This window comes from Cervus elaphus, chromosome 18, assembly GCF_910594005.1.
Source record: "Cervus elaphus chromosome 18, mCerEla1.1, whole genome shotgun sequence".
Lineage (NCBI taxonomy): Eukaryota > Metazoa > Chordata > Mammalia > Artiodactyla > Cervidae > Cervus > Cervus elaphus.
The window spans coordinates 21,386,073-21,405,343 of NC_057832.1; the positions used below are offsets into that span (position 1 = coordinate 21,386,073).

At 37.8% G+C, this 19,271-nt stretch overlaps 2 protein-coding genes across 6 annotated transcripts in view; one reads left to right on the forward strand and one right to left on the reverse strand.

Annotated features, from left to right (window-relative positions):
- Positions 1-19,271, forward strand: part of GNGT1 (G protein subunit gamma transducin 1) — a 265,934-nt gene that overhangs the window by 223,096 nt on the left and 23,567 nt on the right. The window contains exon 1 of one of the 5 annotated variants that reach the window (XM_043872881.1): positions 16,066-16,170. The exons of 3 other annotated variants lie outside the window; for them this stretch is intronic. The gene's annotated coding sequence lies outside the window, so the exon portion shown is untranslated. Of the gene's footprint in view, positions 1-16,065; positions 16,171-17,535; positions 17,573-19,271 lie in introns of those variants that run through there. One more of the 5 variants, XM_043872880.1, reaches the window with a different exon arrangement.
- Positions 13,462-18,212, reverse strand: TFPI2 (tissue factor pathway inhibitor 2). The gene is made up of 5 exons (XM_043872876.1): positions 17,813-18,212; positions 17,355-17,537; positions 15,965-16,144; positions 14,653-14,823; positions 13,462-14,284 (listed from the first exon to the last, which is right to left on the reverse strand). The coding sequence occupies exons 1-5, from the start codon at positions 17,898-17,900 to the stop codon at positions 14,202-14,204; spliced, it is 705 nt and encodes a 234-aa protein (XP_043728811.1). The 5' UTR covers positions 17,901-18,212; the 3' UTR covers positions 13,462-14,201.

A 19,271-nucleotide genomic window follows, 5' to 3' on the forward strand; every position in this document is an offset into this window, starting at 1 on the left:
ACATAATGCAGAATATCAATTTGTCATGAGAATTACAGTGCTGTGATTCAGATGAAAATCTTTCAGGAGAGGATGGTTAAGACAGACATCTTTAGTATCAAATATCAAAAGAACTGTTAAAGCAAAATATAAAATTAATATAAGATTAACCTCCATTTTAGTCTCAGAGGGGAACAGCTGGCCTCCACTGCAAATTTCTATCTTCACTGAAGAATCTATTAGCCTCAAATAATAGGTAAGATAAAGTTATAAATGGATTCATGGGGTTAAGGTGCTTAGACTCTGAAGGTAGTGTCAACACATAGAGTTGACCCTTGAACAACTCAGGGATTAGTAGCACCTGCTTTTGTGCAAGCCAAAATATGTGTACTACCCTCTGTGCCTCAGAAACAAAGGAATTAATAAAGGACTAACCCAAGGGCAGGAAGCAGAAAGGTTAGATAGAATCAGAACTCAAACCCCAGTTCTTTTGATTCCACATAATGTGATCTCTAGTCAAACAGAAACTTTTCCCCAAACACAGTTAATTCAAAGATCTGTAAGATGAAAATATGGGTAGTATATTTATTTTTAAAAGCCTGCATATAAATGGGCCTGTGCAGTTCAAACGTGTGTTGTTCAAGAGTCAATTGTAATTTATATTCTGTACACATTAAGAGGTATGAACATAAATATCAGAATAGGTTTAAAAAAGGAAAATTGACCTATGGTTCTTAAACCTTGATTATTTCAGTTTTAAAACGATGTTTGGGACATCAGGTTTCCCTAGGATAATAGTGGTTACTTAAGTAATAGTTTCTCCACATACCCTCTGAGGATGTATGGATCCATATATAAAAGAGATATAAAAGAACCATCCGTAACTCACATCTAGAGCAAAATTAGGAGAAAGGGACTATACAAACTTCAGATCACATGTAACTGGGGAAGTAATGTGAAGATTGTGCCAAAAAAAGGGGGAGTGTGGTGGGTTCCTCAAATTAGTGAAATACAGATAATATTACACCCAGAAAAGAAAAGAGGGTTTTACCCAAACTGGAGTCTGAGACTTGGTGGATCAAAGCCATGACTCTTAGGGAGTTGGGGAGGAGAAAAGATATGGAAACTGAAGAACCAGAGGTGGCCGTCGTGGGAAGGCATAGTTTAAAGTGGCGTGTTACTGTTGTTGTTTTAGCTGCCACGTCGTGTCTTTTGCAACCCCGTGGACTGTAGCCCACCATGCTCCTATGTCCGTGAGATTCCCCAGGCAAGAATACTGGAGTGGGTTGTCATTTCCTTCTCTGGGAGATCTTGCCAAGCCAGGGTTCAAACCTGCGCCCCCTGCATTGGCAGGCAAATAATTTACCACTGAACTACATGGGAGCCCAGGATGACAGTGAGGCAATCTAAAAGAAGTAAATATCCTTTGGAGGCTTGACAGTGAATGGAGAAAAGGAAGAAAATGATGGAAAGCAAGAATCTCATGAAAAGTACAAGAAGCACAGAAGTAGAGGACACGCCAGTGTGTAAAGTCTTTGCAATTCTGTGCACCAACAGAAAAGAGCATTCCTAAGAACTCTAGGAAGCCCCCCGAGCCCCCCAAACCCCTCATAGTGCTCCACAAGGATGCTCATTCTTGTTAAACCAAGAACATCCAGGACATGAACCATTCAAAAGGAAAATACTAGATATAAGTATAAAACATATACTTGTATATGAGTATACTTAAGTAAAATAAGCAAAGCAAATCATGTTCATGTATAAATAATGTAAGTGGCCTGGCAAGAAGAAAAGCAACTGTAAAATATTTAAATTTTGGTCAATTTTGATATATTACTCAATAAATTGTTAGACTATAAAGTTAAAGAAAAATCCTCTGGGGTTTCAGGCAAAAAGACTAAGTCACAGAGGAAAACAAATACCAGCAATAGATTTCAATAGCAATATACTCCAGTCTATGACAAACCTAGATAGTGTGTTAAAAAGCAAAGACATCACTTTGCTGATAAAGATCCATAGAGTCAAGACTACTAGTCTTTCCATAGACATGTACAGATGTCAGAGCTGGATCATAAAGAAGGCAGAGTGCTGAGAAATTAATGCTTTCAAACTACGGTGCTGGAGACACTCTTAAGAGTCCATCGGACAGCAAGGAGATGAAACCAGTCAATCTTAAAGGAAATCAACCCTACATACTCATTGGAAGGACTGATGCTAAAGCTGAAACACCAATACTTTGGCCACCTGATGCAAAGAACTGTCTAATTGGAAAAGACCCTGATGCTGGGAAAGATTGAAGGCAGAAGAAGAGGGAAACAGGGGATGAGATGGTTGGAAGACATCACCAATTCAATAGACATGAACTTAGGCAAACTCCAGGAGATGGTGAGGGGCAGGGAAGCCTGCCGTGCTGCAGTCCATGAGGTAGCAAGAGTCAGTGACTTGGCAACTGAACAACAGATACTCCAGTCTATTGGTCCTACCACCTTTTCACTCTCTCCCCTTGATGTGTTGCTTCGTCTCTTCATGTAGCTTAAATTTCATAGATTTCAACATTAATTATGATGTTAACTGTAGGTTTTTGTGGGCACCCTTTTTCAGGTGAAGGAGGATCTCCTCTAGTCCTAGCTTGTTGAGTTTCTTTTAACAATGAATTGACACTGAATTTTATCAAATGCCTTTTGTGCATCTTTTAAAATGATCATGCGATTTGTCATTTATTTTGCTAATGTGGCCCATTACAATGATTGATTTTCTTATGTTACAACTGTTGTACACCACCACTAGGATATATGTCAGTTACTCATGATGTGTTGTATATTACTGGATTTGACTTTGTACTTGCTTGTTCACGTCTTATGCATCTTTCACAAGGAAGAAATTGACCTATAATTTTTCTTCCTTGTAATACTTTACCAGTGACTTTTATCTTGAAAATGGGAATTATTTCTTTTTTATTATCTTCTAGAAGAGATTTTGGAAGTTGGGATTATTTCTTCTTAAATGTCTGGAGTAATTTACCAGTGTATCCCTCTGAGCCTAAAGTTTTCTTTGTGCTAAAGTGGAATTGTGGCTTCACTTTCTTTAACAGATGGGAATGTTCAGAATGTCTTCCTGTTTTTATGTTAGTTTTGGAAACAGGTCCAGCTTAATGGGCATGCAGCCCATGTGGTCACATGCATGTATAAGGGTTCTGTTCTTGGTTTAATCTTTTATTGTAACCATTTAAAAATTCTTAATTAGTGTTTGAACAAGGATTCTCTAATTGTTACTTTGTTCTGGACCCCTAAAATTATATAGCTATTCACATTTTGTCATTTTTATTTTTAAAGGGATTTTCCTGTTTCATCTAAGTTGCCAAATTTATCATTATGAATTTGTTAATAATATCCATTAATGTTATATTTAACATCTTCATAATTTACAATATTGCCTGATTTTCTATTTGTGATGGTAATAATTTATGTTCATTTTTTTCTTTAAAATCCATGGCTGATTCATGTCAATGTATGACAAAACCCACTACAATATTGTAAAGTAATTAGCCTCCAACTAATAAAAATAAATGAAAAAATAAAATAAATAAAATCTTGCTATTAACAAAATATTTGGTTAATCTTTTCAAAGAAAAAAATGTTGACTATTTTCTTGAAATTTGTGTCAGTTTTCTAAGCATTTTCATTATTGTTATTTTATTAAATTCCTTTCTTCTACACTTTTTGGGGTACTTAAATATGTGTTTAGTACGGTTAAGTTTTCTGATTTCTTGAGATGGAAGATTAGAACTTTTTAAATCTTTCTTTTAAAAACTAATTTTGCTTATTTAATTTTGGCTGTGCTGGGTCTTCATCACCGTGTGGGCTTTTCTCTAGCTGTAGAGAGAAGGGGTACTGTCTAGCTGTGGATTGCGGGCTTCTCACTGCAGTGACATCTCTTCGTGGAGCATGGGCTTGGCTCTAGAATGCCCAGGCTTCAGTTGCTGTGGCACATGGGCTCAGTAGTTTTGCCTCCTGGAAACAGGAGCACAGGCCCAGCAGATGTGACACATGGACTTAGTTGCTCTACGGCATGTGGGAACTTCACGGATCAAGGATCCAACCCGTGTTTCCTGCATTGGCAGGTGGTTTCGTTACCACTGAGCCACCAGGGAAGCCCTCTTTCTTCCTTTTGACTACTAATTCAGAGCTACAGTGATTAAAATAATCACTATTTTAACTCACATCCTGATTTTTGATATGCCAGATTTTTATTTACATTAGCTGAACTGTATTCTCTTATGTAATAGTATGTGTTTAATTTACAAATTAAATGTGAAAAATTCTTAAATAGATGGGAATACCAGACCACCTGACCTCTCTCTTGAGAAGTCTGTATGCAGGTCAGAAAGCAACAGTTAGAACTGGACCTGGAACAACAGACTGGTTCCAAATAGGAAAGAGAGTGTATCAAGGCTGTATATTGTCACCCTGCTTATTTAACTTCTATGCAGAGTACATCATGAGAAATGCTGGGCTAGATGAAGCACAAGCTGGAATCAAGTTTGCCAGGAGAAATATCAATAACCTCAGATACACAGATGACACCACTCTTATGGCAGAAAGCAAAGAAGAACTAAAGAGCCTCTTGATGCAAGTGAAAGAGGAGAGTGAAAAAGTTGGCTTAAAACTCAACATTCAGAAAACTAAGATCATGGCATCTGGTCCCATCACTTCATGGCAAATAGATGGGGAAATGGTGGAAACAGTGAGAGACTTTATTTTGGGGGGGGGGGGCTCCAAAATCACTGAAGATGATGAGTGCAACCATGAAATTAAAAGATGCTTGCTCCTTGGAAGAAAAGTTTTGACCAACCTAGAGAGCATATTAAAAAGCAGAGACATTGCTTTGCCAACAAAGGTCCATCTAGTCAAAGCTATGGTTTTTCCAGTAGTCATGTATGGATGTGAGAGTTGGACTGTAAAGAAAGCTGAGCACCGAAGAATTGATGCTTTTGAACAGTGGTGTGGAGAAGACTCTTGAGAGTCCCTTGGACTGCAAGGAGATCCAACCAGTTCATCCTAAAGGAAATCAGTCCTGAATATTCATTGGAACGACTGATGCTGAAGCTGAAACTCAGATATTATGGCCACCTGATGCGAAGAACTGACTCATTTGAAAAGACCCTAATGCTGGGAAAGATTGAAGGTGGGAGAAGAAAGGGGCAACAGAGGATGAGATGATTGTATGGCATCACTGACTCAATGGACATAAATTTGAGTAAACTCTGGGAGTTGGCGATGGACAGGGAAGCCTGGCATGCTGCGGTCCATGGGGTCACAAAGAGTCAGACATGACTGAGCAACTGAACTGAACTGAATTTCCAAACACTCAGAGGTTTTCCAACTATCTTTCTGTTATAAATGTCTACTTTCATTTTGTAATCAGGAAATATATTCTTTGTGATTTTGATTATTTGGAGTATTTTGAGACTTACCTATGGATCAGCAAGTCCATTTGGTAAATATTCCATATAGGCTTAAAACCGATATTTATTCTGAATGTGTTAGGTGTAGTATTTTGTTGTTTAAATTTCCTATCTCATTAATTTTTCCTGCTTTTTCATTTATGAAGGAAATGCATTTAAATATCAAATTATATGCTACAATTATACATATGTCTATTTCTCCTTTTAATTATCTCAATTTTTCTTTCATGTATTAAATTTTTTATTAAGCATGTAGACATTTATAATTATTATATCCTCCTATTAATTAAATCAACCCTTTAATGCTGTGAAAGTCTCTTTTTGTTCTGACTTCTCCTTGTCTCAAAGTATTTGTCTGAGATTAACAAAGCATTTTATTATAGTTAGTGTTTATGCGGTATATCTTTCTATTTTTATTTTCAGATATTTCAGATATTTATGATGTGTATATAAAGCATGTCTTTTATAAACACTATTGAGTTGGGTCTTGAATTTTGTTTTTTAATTCAATATGACCATTTCTTCCTTTAATTGGAGTGTTCAGCCAATTTATATTTAATAATATTACTTAGTTGGGTTTAAGTCAACTGTCTTGCCATTATTTTCTAATTGTCCCATCTTTTGTTTCTTCATTTCTTTTTTCTTGATTTCCTTTGGATTAAACATTCCATTTTTCCTATAAGCCTATCTTTTCCTCTCTTTACTCTTTAGCTCTATATATTTTGTTCTTCTTTCTCTTAGATTACTATATGTATTCTAGCTAGTAAATTGTAATATTTCCCAAAGTATACAAAAAGCTGGAAAGGATTTAATTCCATTTACCAACACTCCTACCTTTGGTGCTATTAATTCCGTGTATCTAGAACCTATATATTTTAAATGCATAAGATATAGCACTCAATACATTTAAACAAAATATTCATTTATGGTTTTTCACACATATTTTCTAGTGCTTTCATTTATTTCATTTTGCACTTACATGCTTCCATCTGGGATCATGTTTCTTCAGAATTCCCATTAATGTTTTCTGTAGTACACATCTGCTGACAAGTTCTCTTGGATCTTGTTTTATGTAAACATCTTCATTTGTCCTTCCGTTTTGAAGGATATTTTTGCTGGGTATACAATTACTGGTTTGCAGGGTTTGTTTGCTTAGAACTTTAAAAAGTTAGTCTGTCGTTTTCTGACTTTCATGGTTTCTTTTGAAATATCAGTCACCAGTTTTTTTTGATGCTCATTTGGGGATATTATGTCTGTTTTTTCTAGGTAAATGAATATTTGCAATTTGACTTTAGTTTTCAGAAGTTTGGCTGAGATGTGGCCAGTGGTATTTATCTTTGGATTTATCCTGTTTGGAGTATGTAGAGCTTCTTGAATATATAGTCATATGTTTTTAGTTAGGAGAAACTCTTAACCAGTGATTTTTCTAATATTGCTTCTTTTTATATTCTCTGTATTAATTATTATAGTACATGGCACTTTTCTTATTGCTTTTTTCAAAATGTTACTGTGTTTTGAGGAAATATCTACTGGGCTTTGGCACAAGTATCATACACCCTGTTTACTTGTAAGGATGTCACATAATCAATTTAGGAGCTGAGAAAATGCTAAATGAACCCTGCTTAATGACATCATGAAATAATATGGCATCACAATTCAACTTGCAGAGGAAAAACAAAATAACATCTTCCTCAAATTGGAAGAAAATATCTGTAAATTATGTAACTTAACAAAGGATTCTTACCCAGAATACATAAAAATATACAAATTAATAATACAGAGTCAAATGCAAAAGTGGGAGAAATACAAATGGACAACCTATAGAAGAGGAAATGACAATGTCCAACAAAATAGGAAAAACTTATTTTCAACATCATTACTCAGGAGAATAAAATTAAACAACAGGGAGGTACAATTTCTCAGTTATATGAATGGCAACAAATTAAAGACTGAGACTGCTCAGTGTTGTCGAAAACTTGAAGAAATAGAAATTTGTATACATTGCTGCTTAATGGTATTAATGTCAACATGTTTTAACTAGCAACCTCATTTCTAGGTCCATATATGTGTACAATGAGATGTGTATATAAACATTTGTTATTATATTGTTTACAAAAGCAAAAATTTGGAAATATCCACCAATAGGGAAATGGATGAATATACTGTACTATATTCATGTACTGTACTATATTCATGTACTGGGATAACATTGTGAAGTCAACATAAATGAAGAGCTTCTACATGTAACAGTGTGTATTTATAGACTTATACCTAAAACGTAATGGGCTCCCCAGTGGCTCAGACAGTAAGAATCTGCCTGCAATCCAGGAGACCCAGGTTCAATTCCCCGGTCAAGAATATCCCTTGGAGGAGGAAATGGCAGCCCACTCCAGTATTCTTGTCTGGAGAATCCCATGGACAGAGAAGCCTGGTGGTCTACAGAGCGTGGGGTTGCAAAGAGTTGGACACAACTGAGTGACTGACACTTTCACTTTCACAACATCATGGTAGCAATGCATGATGACAATGGATACACAGCGTGTGACACCATATAAGTAATTTTAAGACACGTGCGTCTGTGCTTCATATTGCTGTGGGTGAACATACTTACAATACAAGCATTAAAATTTCCACATACTCCAGTATTAGATCAGTTACTCTTAGGAGAGTGAGGGAGAGAGAGGATGACAGAGGAACATTTGAGTCTTAAGCTCTGTTTACATTTCATTTCTGAAAACAGAAAAAGCAACTGAAACAAATTCGGCAAACTCCAATCTTGTTTTTAAATTGGGTCAGTTATACGGTTTCCTGTAATTTTTTATATGTTTGAAGCAACTCATGATTAAAATTTAAATTATAAAAATATTAGCACTATTTTTATGTTAACATTATAAGCTAAGTTTAAAGGAAAATATAACCTTTAATGAGAGGAAATAAATAATTTTAAGTGCAACATTTAGTAATAATCTTGGAAATACCAACTAAAATAATGATTAAGTGTGTTAGTCATTCAACTATGTTTGACTCTGTGATGCCATGAACTCTAGCCTGCCAGGTTCCTCTGTCCATGGGCTTCTTTATTCTTTAGATAAGAACACTGGAGTAGGTAGCCATTCCCTTCTTCAGGGGATCTTCCTGACCCAGGGATCGAACCTGGGTCTCCTTCATTTCAGGTTGATTCTTTACCTTCAGAGCCAGCAAGGAAGCTAGTCTAAAATCTGTTGTTGTTGTTGCTCAGTTGCCCAGTCATGTCCGCTTCTTTGTGACCCCATGGACTGCAGCACGCGAGGCTTCCCTGTCCCTCACCATCTCCCAGAGTTTGCCCAAGTTCATGTCCATTGCAGCAGTGATGCCATCCAGCCCTCTCATCCTCTGATACCTTCTTCTCCTACTGCCCTCAGTCTTTCCCAGCACCAGGGGCTTTTCCACTGAGTCGACTGTTAGCATCAGATGACCAAAATACTGGTTATGACCGGAATAGTCTGTTGTTAGATACCTAATAATCCAATAATGATTAGATACCACTTAATTATAACTAAGTGATTTTTCTGTTTATTTTAAACCCATTTGTTGGGCATTTGCATGCATTCTTAGATTCTTAGGTGGGGATAAATTGATTAACTTTGTAATGCAATTTGTTAGTGTATACTGAGAGCATAAAAATGCTCAATCCTCTTGACTAAGTTATTTCCACCTCAAGGAGACAAACGTTGTTAATCACTTGATGGTGAAATACTAGATTGTTTATATATCCTTATGTTTTTCTTTTATTTTCTACATAGTATACAGTGGGTATAATAATACATTTTAAAATGAAAGAAAATCCTCTTAATTTTGCTTGAAAAACCCAAACACTCTAACAATGAAACTCCTAGGAAAAGAAATACTGTATTAGTGTGTCTAGGAGTTGTATTAGGTATAGCCAAGCCCAAGGGACAAATGGTTAAACTTGCTTGAGGTGGGTCAAGGAAAGCTGTACCAACAAGACAATTCAACTTGCCAAGTGTTCCTCAATGTGTGATTCAACTATTCATCCTAATCATTTGGAGTCAGTGTTTTTATTTTATTTTTTATTTTTTTTTACTTTGCTTTCATTTATTTCTTCTCTAATGCTCTTCTTTCTTCATGTATATCTGAGTTTCTGATGTAATTTTCTTTTCTCTGAAGAACTTCTTTTATATTCCTTGCAAGTCAAGTCTGCTGTTGACATAGTTTATCATTTTTGTTTGTCTGAGAAAGTCTTTATCTCTCCCTCACTTTCGTAGGGAAGGTAAAATTTCAGCTTTACCCTCTTAGAGTTTTTGGCTGGACCTGAGAATTAAACTGATCTTAGATTAACAGGAGAAAAACATACAAATTTGCACCTCTTTGCGTCTTCATTTTCTTATGAGGAGTCAGTGTTTTTAATGTATATCTTTTGAGTGTCAACTCAAATCACTAAATCAAAACACTTGGACATGGGGCTTAGAAGTCTGCATAAGTGCCTGGCTGTCCAGATGGTTCTAATGCAGAAAATTTGATAACCATATTATACAAAAATAAGGCAGTAGGACATGTTTTAGAAACTGAACATAATCTAGTGCAGCTGAATTGTGGGTTACAGATGATGGTGGAATGGGGTAGATCAATCTGGAGGAGAATACTATGGTCTACTTGTAAGAAGTCTTAAATGACACACAGGGGCTTGGACAGTAATGTGAAGATTCAATAGAAAATCATTGAAGAGTTTTAAGCAGAAGAGTAAACTGATAAGATTTTTTTATAAATATTTCTTGGGCATCAGTGCGAATGATTGGGTATGGAGCAGACAGAGATAGGGAGGAAACTTGGGGAAATGTTTTAATTTTCCTGGAACAAGGAGGCTTAAAATAGGCATGTGCTTCCCTGGTGGAACTAGTGAAAAATCCACCTGCAATGCAGGAGACACAGGAGACATGGGTTCAATCACTGGGTTGGGAGGATCCCCTGGAGCAGGAAATGGCAACCCACTCCAATATTCTTGCCTGGAGAATCCCATGAACAGAGGAGCATGGCGGGCTACAGTCTATGGGGCTGCAAAGAGTCAGACTCGATTGAGCACACACAACACAGAATAGGATTGAATAGATATGCCTGGCAACCAATTGAATATGTGAGTGAAGGGAGAGGAAATAACTTTAGATGATTTTGATTTCCGCATTTGATTGCCTCCATCTCTAAATTTATGACAGAATATATAGGCAATGAATATTTAAAATTTGCAGTTTGCACTTTTCTATTTTTTTTTTTTGTATTTTTATCTGAAGATCAATTTTTTTTTTTTTTTAGAAACACGACACTTGTAAAGACAAGCTTCTACAAGCACTGTTACAATATAAGGAAGGCCATGCCAAAGGACAGTCCCTCCCTGAAAAACTTCATTACCTAAATGTCTACAAGACTTTTGGCAGAAATAGTGTGTACACTTGGAGATAGTGGGACTTCCCTGGTGGCTCAGATTGTAGGTAAAGAATCTGCCTAAAAGGCAGGAGACCCAGCTTCAATCCGTGGGTCGGAAAGATCTCCTGGAGAAGGGAATGGCTACCCACTCCAGTATTCTTGCCTTGAGAATCCGTGGACAGAGGAGCCTGGAGGACTACAGTCCATGGGGTCACAAAGAGTCGGACACAATGGAGTGACTAACACTTTGGAGATACTGTGGTTCAAGAATCTGAAAGGCTCCAGGTGCAGTTTCTATGAGTGAACATGTACAGTGTGTATACATGGGTGGTAGTCCATAATTTTTTTCAGTAAGTGAATGTGATATTAAAAGCTAGTCCATTCCTTTTTCATGTCACAGACTGGGGCATTTCTTTTAATCAGTCTGTCTGGTGAAACCACAGTAGTGACTTGTCTTCAAGCTGATTGTGGCAAGAAGGAATTTCCCTTCGACTGCAGAACGTCCTACAACAGCTTTATTCATTACTTCATTGAATTAAAATTGCAGAGGTTTGGAGTATTAGAACAGTTGTATAAAAGTCCACTTTTGACCCTTGCTGAATAGAAAACTGCAGCTGTAAGCTAAGTCAGGTCCATGATCCAGGCTAAAGGCGACGAATAGCAAATCAAGTTTTCCCTGTAGTGCTTGGAACTCCCCAAGTCTCCCACAAAGACCCTGTATCACTCACTCAACAATCCCAGAACACATACAAGATCCTTCTGCTGTAATCATTCTCAGAAACCACAAAAAAGTCCCAAATACAGGCCTTACTCAACTGAAAACTTTTGATGACATGCTTTTTTGTTGTTGTTACATCTCATACTCTATAAAAGCACCGCCTCCTCCTCTTTTTCCTCCTTTTTTAAAAATGTCTTTGGTTTGTTGGAGAAACTAGGATGTTTGTCTTGTAGAGTGTCCAGTATTATGGATTTGACTGATTGACTGTCCCTGGTCTCTTAGAACTTGCTCCTTTATCCCCAGATGTGCCTTACAATCTGGCAGTACAATGATAGGTAATGAGGTTTAGAGACTTGCTTAACTTTAGGCTTAATTTTTTTTCTCTCCTTCTGTCTGCAAGATCAGCTCATTGGATGGGGTGTCCATTTCTTGTTACCTCATATCCAGAAGTGAATAATGTGTGTTGGCACACTTTTAGTAAGGTTAAAATTATCCATTAGTCTCATTGCTCCATGAAACTGTTCTCCATGTCTTTCATGCCCTGGTTTCAGCATCCACATATAATCATTACTTAGATACACACTTTCACTAGGGTTATCTTCTAACATGTTATTGCCTGTATTAGCTGGGATTCCTCTGTGAGTAACTTTCTCTCATACACTATTTAGTTTTTAAGACTAAATAAAAAAGAATAAGTACTTTATTATTTCTCTTAATTCATTAGTTTTCAAAGTAATGAGAGAGTGCTCTAGCAACCTTCAAGAGTCACCAAGCAGGTGCATATGTGTGCGTGTGTAATGATTAACTCATGTTATATTCATATTCATATACTTACCTATATTGTGGTCAGTATTTGTTTTGATGCTCATATTGCCTCACTCCCTAATGGTACTCTCCTGTTCCTACGATAGGACTCATTAGGCTTTCATAGTTCCCTTGCTTTTTTTAATGAAATGGCCCAGGTTCATCTTACAGATTTCTTGTCCCCGGCCTACACTCAGATTACTCTCAAGACCTCTGGTTTCTCTTAGTGACTATAATCTGGACAGTAGCTGTACCTACTACTGCTGGATTGTCATTGATCCAAAGACTTTGCAGTGAAAGGGTGGGAGACACATTTTTATAGAATATATAATATAGTATTCTATATATAATAGGTTCAAAATAACTCTACAAAATGCATTTTCAGAATTTATCTGACTCTTGGATTATATTTTCCAAAAGATACATAGTCAAATTACTAGCTTTGAAAATCGCTGAAAATAATCAATACCCTTTTCACAGTTATGCCATTATTTAATATTAATTTAGGTTCAATTGTTTTGGTTGGTTTCCAATTTTATAAAAATGCTTTTTATTTTTTAAATTTTAGTTTTAAATGACACGAAAATTTACATGGTTCAAGATCAAAACTATATAGTAAGATACAGTCACATCTTCCTTCATCTTATAGGTAACCATTTTTAATATAATATCTTTGTATCTTCTATTACTTGTCTATGTGTATTTAGTCACATTGTTCTAGACCCTGGTTTTTTAAATGTATTCTGAGGATCAGATGATATTCACATATAAATAATTTGCTCACTTTTCATCCATAATTTCTTCAACCAACCCCCTAATGATAAGTGTCTCATTTGTTTCCAGTTCTGTTATTACAAATAATACATCAACCACGGCATATAGCATTTTCATTTTTTTTGTTGTTGTCATACCTTTGGGATAGATTTTTAAAAGAAGGATTGTTCAAGAAAAGCACAAACGTACTTATACTTTTGCCACATCAGGGGCATACTTTTAAATATTACTCTTGCCAAGAAAATGTAGGAATTTTTAAAAAAATCTTGTTACAGAGAAAGAAAAAAGTGTTTAAATGAAATGATCATATTTATCATAAATATTTTATTAGTGGAATTTAAATTATTAAATGTATGAATTGTCTCTGATATAATATAAACACAGTACAAAAATTTTAACAACATATGCTGAGTGGGGATGGATGGATAGATGAACAGAGAGAATTTTCCCCCTCCGAGGAGAACATTTCTGATATAATTAATGTACTAGCTTTTTAATTCAGTCAAAAATGTTACTTTATTATCTTTTAAATGACACAACAGAAATGGAAGTAAGCTAGCAGGATCTACATACTAGCATTTGTAACATTTTTTGAAGTATTGGTAAATCTTCAAATTTGTCTCCTTGGGCCTAAAATATAATCTAATTTTTAAATCCAAAATTAAATATATTTGCTGCTCCTTTTTATGATCCTATATGTTAAAAAATATGAGTATATTGTCTCATGTTTTTCAGTTACAATCATCTTCTGAAATCAGGGAGGGCAACCCCAAGAACTGAGTGAGTCATATTTGCTTTTATATCTTACACACAGCAAGAATTTAACCTCATAAAAAAATAGTTGAATAGCATATTTAAAATGATAGATTCACATTTGAATAGCAGCTACTTATGTATTAAAAATACACAAATAAAAAATGTAACATATAAGAACTGGTGAATAACACTAATGATTTGCTTGCCTGTGTTACCATGTTGTCCTTCAGATATAACCATAAGGACATTCACAAGATGACATACAGGGAAAAAAAAAAAAGAAGCTGGTTAAAATTGCTTCTTCTTAATTTTCAGTCTTCTATTGGCAAAGAGAAGTCTTGGCATCTTCTTGTTCTTTTCCTTCTTCAAGGCTAAGATCAACAAAATAAAAATAAACATCATATGTCCCCAGTCTGTAGGCTCATTATAAATCACCATCTCTGACATGCTTACAAACCCACCTCGTCTCACTTTTAATGAGTATAAAGTCAATTTTACTGACTATCCACTACGTTAATAACATTCTACCTTTAAAATATCAGGACACAGATACTGCTTACTGTAGTTAGACTGTGTAAGCATTTAGACAAAACTGATCAGTACTGAAGTGCTATTTATGCAGTAGTAGTCTAGAAATGGCAATATGCTATTAGTAAAATGGGTATATAAAATAATTTTGTTTATGAATTATGTATAAAGTTAGTTTAAAAACTGAATAAGAAAAATCCCAAAACATTACCTTTTACACAAGTGCGTTTGCAGTCCTTCAAGTTGACAAAATTATTGTTATTCCCTCCACAGCCAGTATAGGTGAAGACCTCACAGGCTTTGTGTCTTGGGTTAAAATAATAGCGAGTGACATTAGCAGAACACAGCCCCTCATCTTTTGGGCTGTAGCAAAATGCTGGAGCTTAATGGAAAAGAAAAGAAAATTAGAAATGCAGTAATACTGGAAATAATAAGCTATGCTGATTACTGAAGTAACTGAAGAACGTCTAATCCCATAGAAGCTTCTTTCTGAATCCAAAATATTATACTAAGTCATTTAAAAAGTGTGCCTCAAATTTCAAACACATAGTTTGTTAATTATAAATTCTTACAGAGTAGACAAAATTTCAAGCTATATCCTTGTATCATTTGAATGTGTAAAGAAATTAAACCCCCAAAACGTATATGGTCAGGTAAAAATGAGCTATGTTTCAAGAGAAAATATGTGACAGACTTTGGCACACTCTCTTGTGTTGGTAGTTTTATTTTCAATGTTTCTATCAGCTCTCCTTCCATTATTAATCAAGAATACATGTATCTAATTCCCAGGTAGCCACTGGAACACTTACATTTACATAAACAATTTAGGAAAACACCAGCAACAAGCAACTCCTCATTAATTCAAGATTTTGCATACTCAACACGGTATAACTACAGAGCTTTATCAGAGACTGCCAAAGCAAATTTTGCCTTGTTTGTTGAACTTATTATGTGTACATGTCTCTGCCGTGCCTACGGAAAAGGCCAGGACTCTCTACCAACATTACCCACTACCCAAGTAACCCATCATTTTAGGGATCGCATGGAGTATGTAGGTAAAACATGGGGAGGAGAGATCAATTTGTGCTACAATCTGTAATTACTAAAGAACACAGAAATCTAACAAAAAAGTTTAGAAAATTTCAGGTTTCACCAGCTTAAGTCTCTCTGTCACACTATCTTATATATACACCTGATTTCATACATGTCATTCATTAGTGAACACTGTAGTTATTTTATATGCAAGTTAAATAGATGAGAAATAGTTCTAAAGAAACAATACAGAAGAGGAAGTAGAAGCTTGAATCATAGCTTCATCACTTTCCAGCCCTGAGAACTTGGCAAGTTATTAAACTTCTAGCTCGCACTCTTGAATGTAAAAATATTCCCTCACAGGGCAGTAGTGTGCAGACTGGTATCATATTATATGTGAAATCATCAGAATGCAAACCAGGTTAATTTCATATCAAATTATTAATGTTTTCACCCTAAAGTCTAAATAAAGAAATGAAGAGAGTAGTTACCTCTCTTTGGCGCACAAAAGTCCATACACGCAGCTTCATCCGGGAACCGGTTCTCATTGCTGTGACACCCACCAGAGAAAAACTTTTCGCATGTCATGGAACTTAGATTGAAGAAATACTGTTCTCTGAGCTCCCCACACTGCTTCTTATTCACTTTTAACCGGCAAATTTTGGGAACTTCTAGGAAAAGGAGGGCATAAAACAATGTAAGTAAAAAATTAGCCGTCTTACTCTTCCTTTAAAACTTGACTGTATTTTCAGAAACCACTGGTGGTGGCCAGGGGTAGAGTGGTAGTGGGGATGGGAGGCATGATATTTAGTGCTGGGCTAGTAAACGCCCAAAAGATTGCCCATTAGTCCAGCTACAACAAGATTTTGTATCCTTGGGTCCAGCATTCTGCAGATTCAACCAACCCAGAGAGAAAATATTCAGGAAAAAATAATTCCTGAAAGTTCATTAAAAAAACAAACAAAGGAAGCTTGAATTTGTCCTATGCTGGTAAGGAATCTAGAGATGATATAAAGTTTAAGGGAGCATGTGCACAGGTTCTATGCAAATACTGTGGGTGTTGGCATCGGAGAGTTGGGGTCTTGGAACCAGTCAGCACAGACAATGAGAGACAACTCTATTCAGCTTTTGTTTTGTTTTTTTAACAGTGTCTCCAGACCTGACTCAGCTATGATAAATTTTTCATGCTTACTGGAAAGATTATTCTCTCAGAGTGTTCTGATTGTTTCTACGTATGAAATTAATCAAACTTATTCATAGGGATACACATTTTTCCCTGGCTCAGTTCCTTTAACAGCTGAGCCCCATGTTCTGTTACAGGCCTTCACAGAGACAGTAAACATAATTAAAATAAAATTGCAAACAGCATTGTGAATCTCTGTATTTTTTTTATATCTCTATACTAACCCAAGATCTCTTTGGGTATCAAGGGACAAAAGTAAGGTTATAAGTAGCTAAATTCAGACTTTAATAACAAAAGCCACTGCAAGTATTTCAGATTGCTACACAGTGGACAAGAGAAAAATGCCCTCTCAAGGAGGCATAAAAACCATAGGTTTAGAACTAATGATAAATACAGACAGGCACTTATATTGCACCTAATACATGGCCTCTTGCATCCTTATGCCTTAGGTGAAATCTTTCCGGAGTCTGCACACACACTGAATTATGATACACGCCAATTAAGGGAGAGGAAATGTTTGTCGCTGAAAGTTTCATGATCACTTTTAGTCAACTGAAAAGCAATAAGCCTGACAACATCTGAGAAAATCAAGGATGAAACTTACTATAGAAAATGGGATGTGAAAAGTAAGCTCATTTCCCAGTTAGCCCTTCTCTGCCTGCCTTACAGGAGTCCTGGGCGTGGGAGCGAGCACTTACTCTCAATCTTCCAGCACGCTTCGTTGCAGGCCTCCAAAGTTTCAAAATTGTTGGCATTGCCCTCGCAGCCGCCGTACATGAACTCGCGGCAGCTCTGCGTGTACCTGTCGTAGTAGTAACTGGGGATCCGCGCCCGGCAGGGCCCGTCGTCCGGAGGCAGGAGGCAGATCTCCGCGTTATTTCCTACAGGAGGGGCAGGGGAGCCAGAGTCAGAGGAGGTCAGCCGCATCTCGCAGGCGGGAGAGGCTTCCCCCGGGGTGGTGGGGGTGGGGAGTTCGGTCCCAGCAGCTTCCCAGCCCAGCAGAAGGGCCTTACAGAGACAGAAAGTGCAAACTTGCGGTGCACGGCAGGAATTAGGGGAAAGTAGGGCACAGAGGGCGGGTGTAGGGGTCCGCGGAGCCCCTGCCGCCTGGCCAAGGCGAAGAGGGGTCCCCTGGACGCGCGGGTTGGGGGGGTACCTGGCGGCGCCTGCGGGGCATCTCCCAGCGCAGTTCCCACGAGGAGCAGCGACAGAAGCATCAGCCAGAGGGGGCGAACCGAGTCCATGGTGTCCGATTCAGACGGTGCCGGTGCCGGCGAGAGGAGGGGAGGAGGGTGCACGGCGTCCAACCTCCGGGCGGTCTGGATCCCAGCGCGGTGGGTGCCGCTGCTTTTGTAGGGTTAGCGGCCCTCAGAGACGGGACAGGGCGGAGCGCGCCTTCGTGGAGCCTGGAGGGGAGGCTGATTCATGCCCCGTGAGCTCTGTGACCCGGCCGCCTCCCTGCGCTGGAAAGTGTGTGCGGGGGAGAGGAATTCCCCGCCAAGCTGAACCTGGCCCCAAACTTTCTCCCGTGGCTCGGCGGGGATGACCCAGATGAAGCCTTGTGTCAGAGATGGGAAGTCGACAGGCTTGAGGGAAATGACCTGGGCGTGATTGCACAAGGTTCCAACTTGCAGCATCATGTAGAGGCCTGAATCCACACTTTGAAAGCACAAAGTCCATGTCTTTGGCGGGCAGAAAGTGTGAAACTCCTAGGGCCCAAGGAAGCGGAGCTTATTACATTAGATCCTTTAATTAGATTAGAAATGTAAGCGTATGCGTATCTATTTAGCTTTATACAACGATATGGGCTTCCCTGGTGGCTCAGATGGTAAAGAATCCCCCTGCAGTGAGGAGACCCAGGTTCAGTCCCTGGGTAGGGAAGATCCCTTGGAGGGGGGAATAGCAACCCACTCTATTCTTGCCTGGAGAATTCCATGGACTAGGAGCCTGGCAGGCTTCAGTCCATGGGATGGCAAAGAGTTAGACATGACTGAGCAACTAATACTTTCACACATATTCATATTTCAGTATGAAATTTACATTTTTACATTTCATGGGCTCATAACATGTCTAAGTGTATAGTTGGGTCAATTTTAACAATTATATATACCTTTGTAATCACCACTCCAATCCAGAATTAGAACATTTCCATCACCCCACAACATTCTCTCATATCCTTTTCCAGTCCATCTTTCCAACCCTAGGCCAGGGACAATAACTCTTCTGATCAGCATAGATTGGGTTTCTCTGTTCTAAATCTCATGCAAACAGAATCATAAAATATGTACTGTTTTGTATTTCACTTAACTACTGTTTTTAAGACACACATATGCTATCGTAGGGGGCTTTCCCTCATGGCTCAAAAGGTAAAGAATCTGCCTGCAATGTGGGAGACCAGGTTCAATCCCTGGATTGGGAAGATCCCCTGGAGAAGGGAATGGCAACCCACTCCAGTGTTCTTGCCTGGAGAACCCCATGGACAGAGGAGCCTGGCGAGTCACAGTCCATGGGGTCCCAAAGAGTCGGACACAACTGAGCGACTAACGCACACACTCACATGCTATTTCAGGGTTTGTTCCTTGTAAATGTTGAGTAGTCTTGCAATGTATGAGTAT

Excerpts from the sequence above, each read along its gene's own strand:
- TFPI2 (XM_043872876.1), bottom strand. The coding sequence starts at position 17,900 with ATGGACTCGGTTCGCCCCCTCTGGCTGATGCTTCTGTCGCTGCTCCTC. Across the intron at positions 17,538-17,812 it reads TGCCCCGCAGGCGCCGCCAG|GAAATAACGCGGAGATCTGC; the intron begins GTACCCCCCCAA and ends CCCCTCCTGTAG. Across the intron at positions 14,285-14,652 it reads CAAACGCACTTGTGTAAAAG|CCTTGAAGAAGGAAAAGAAC; the intron begins GTAATGTTTTGG and ends TGTTGATCTTAG.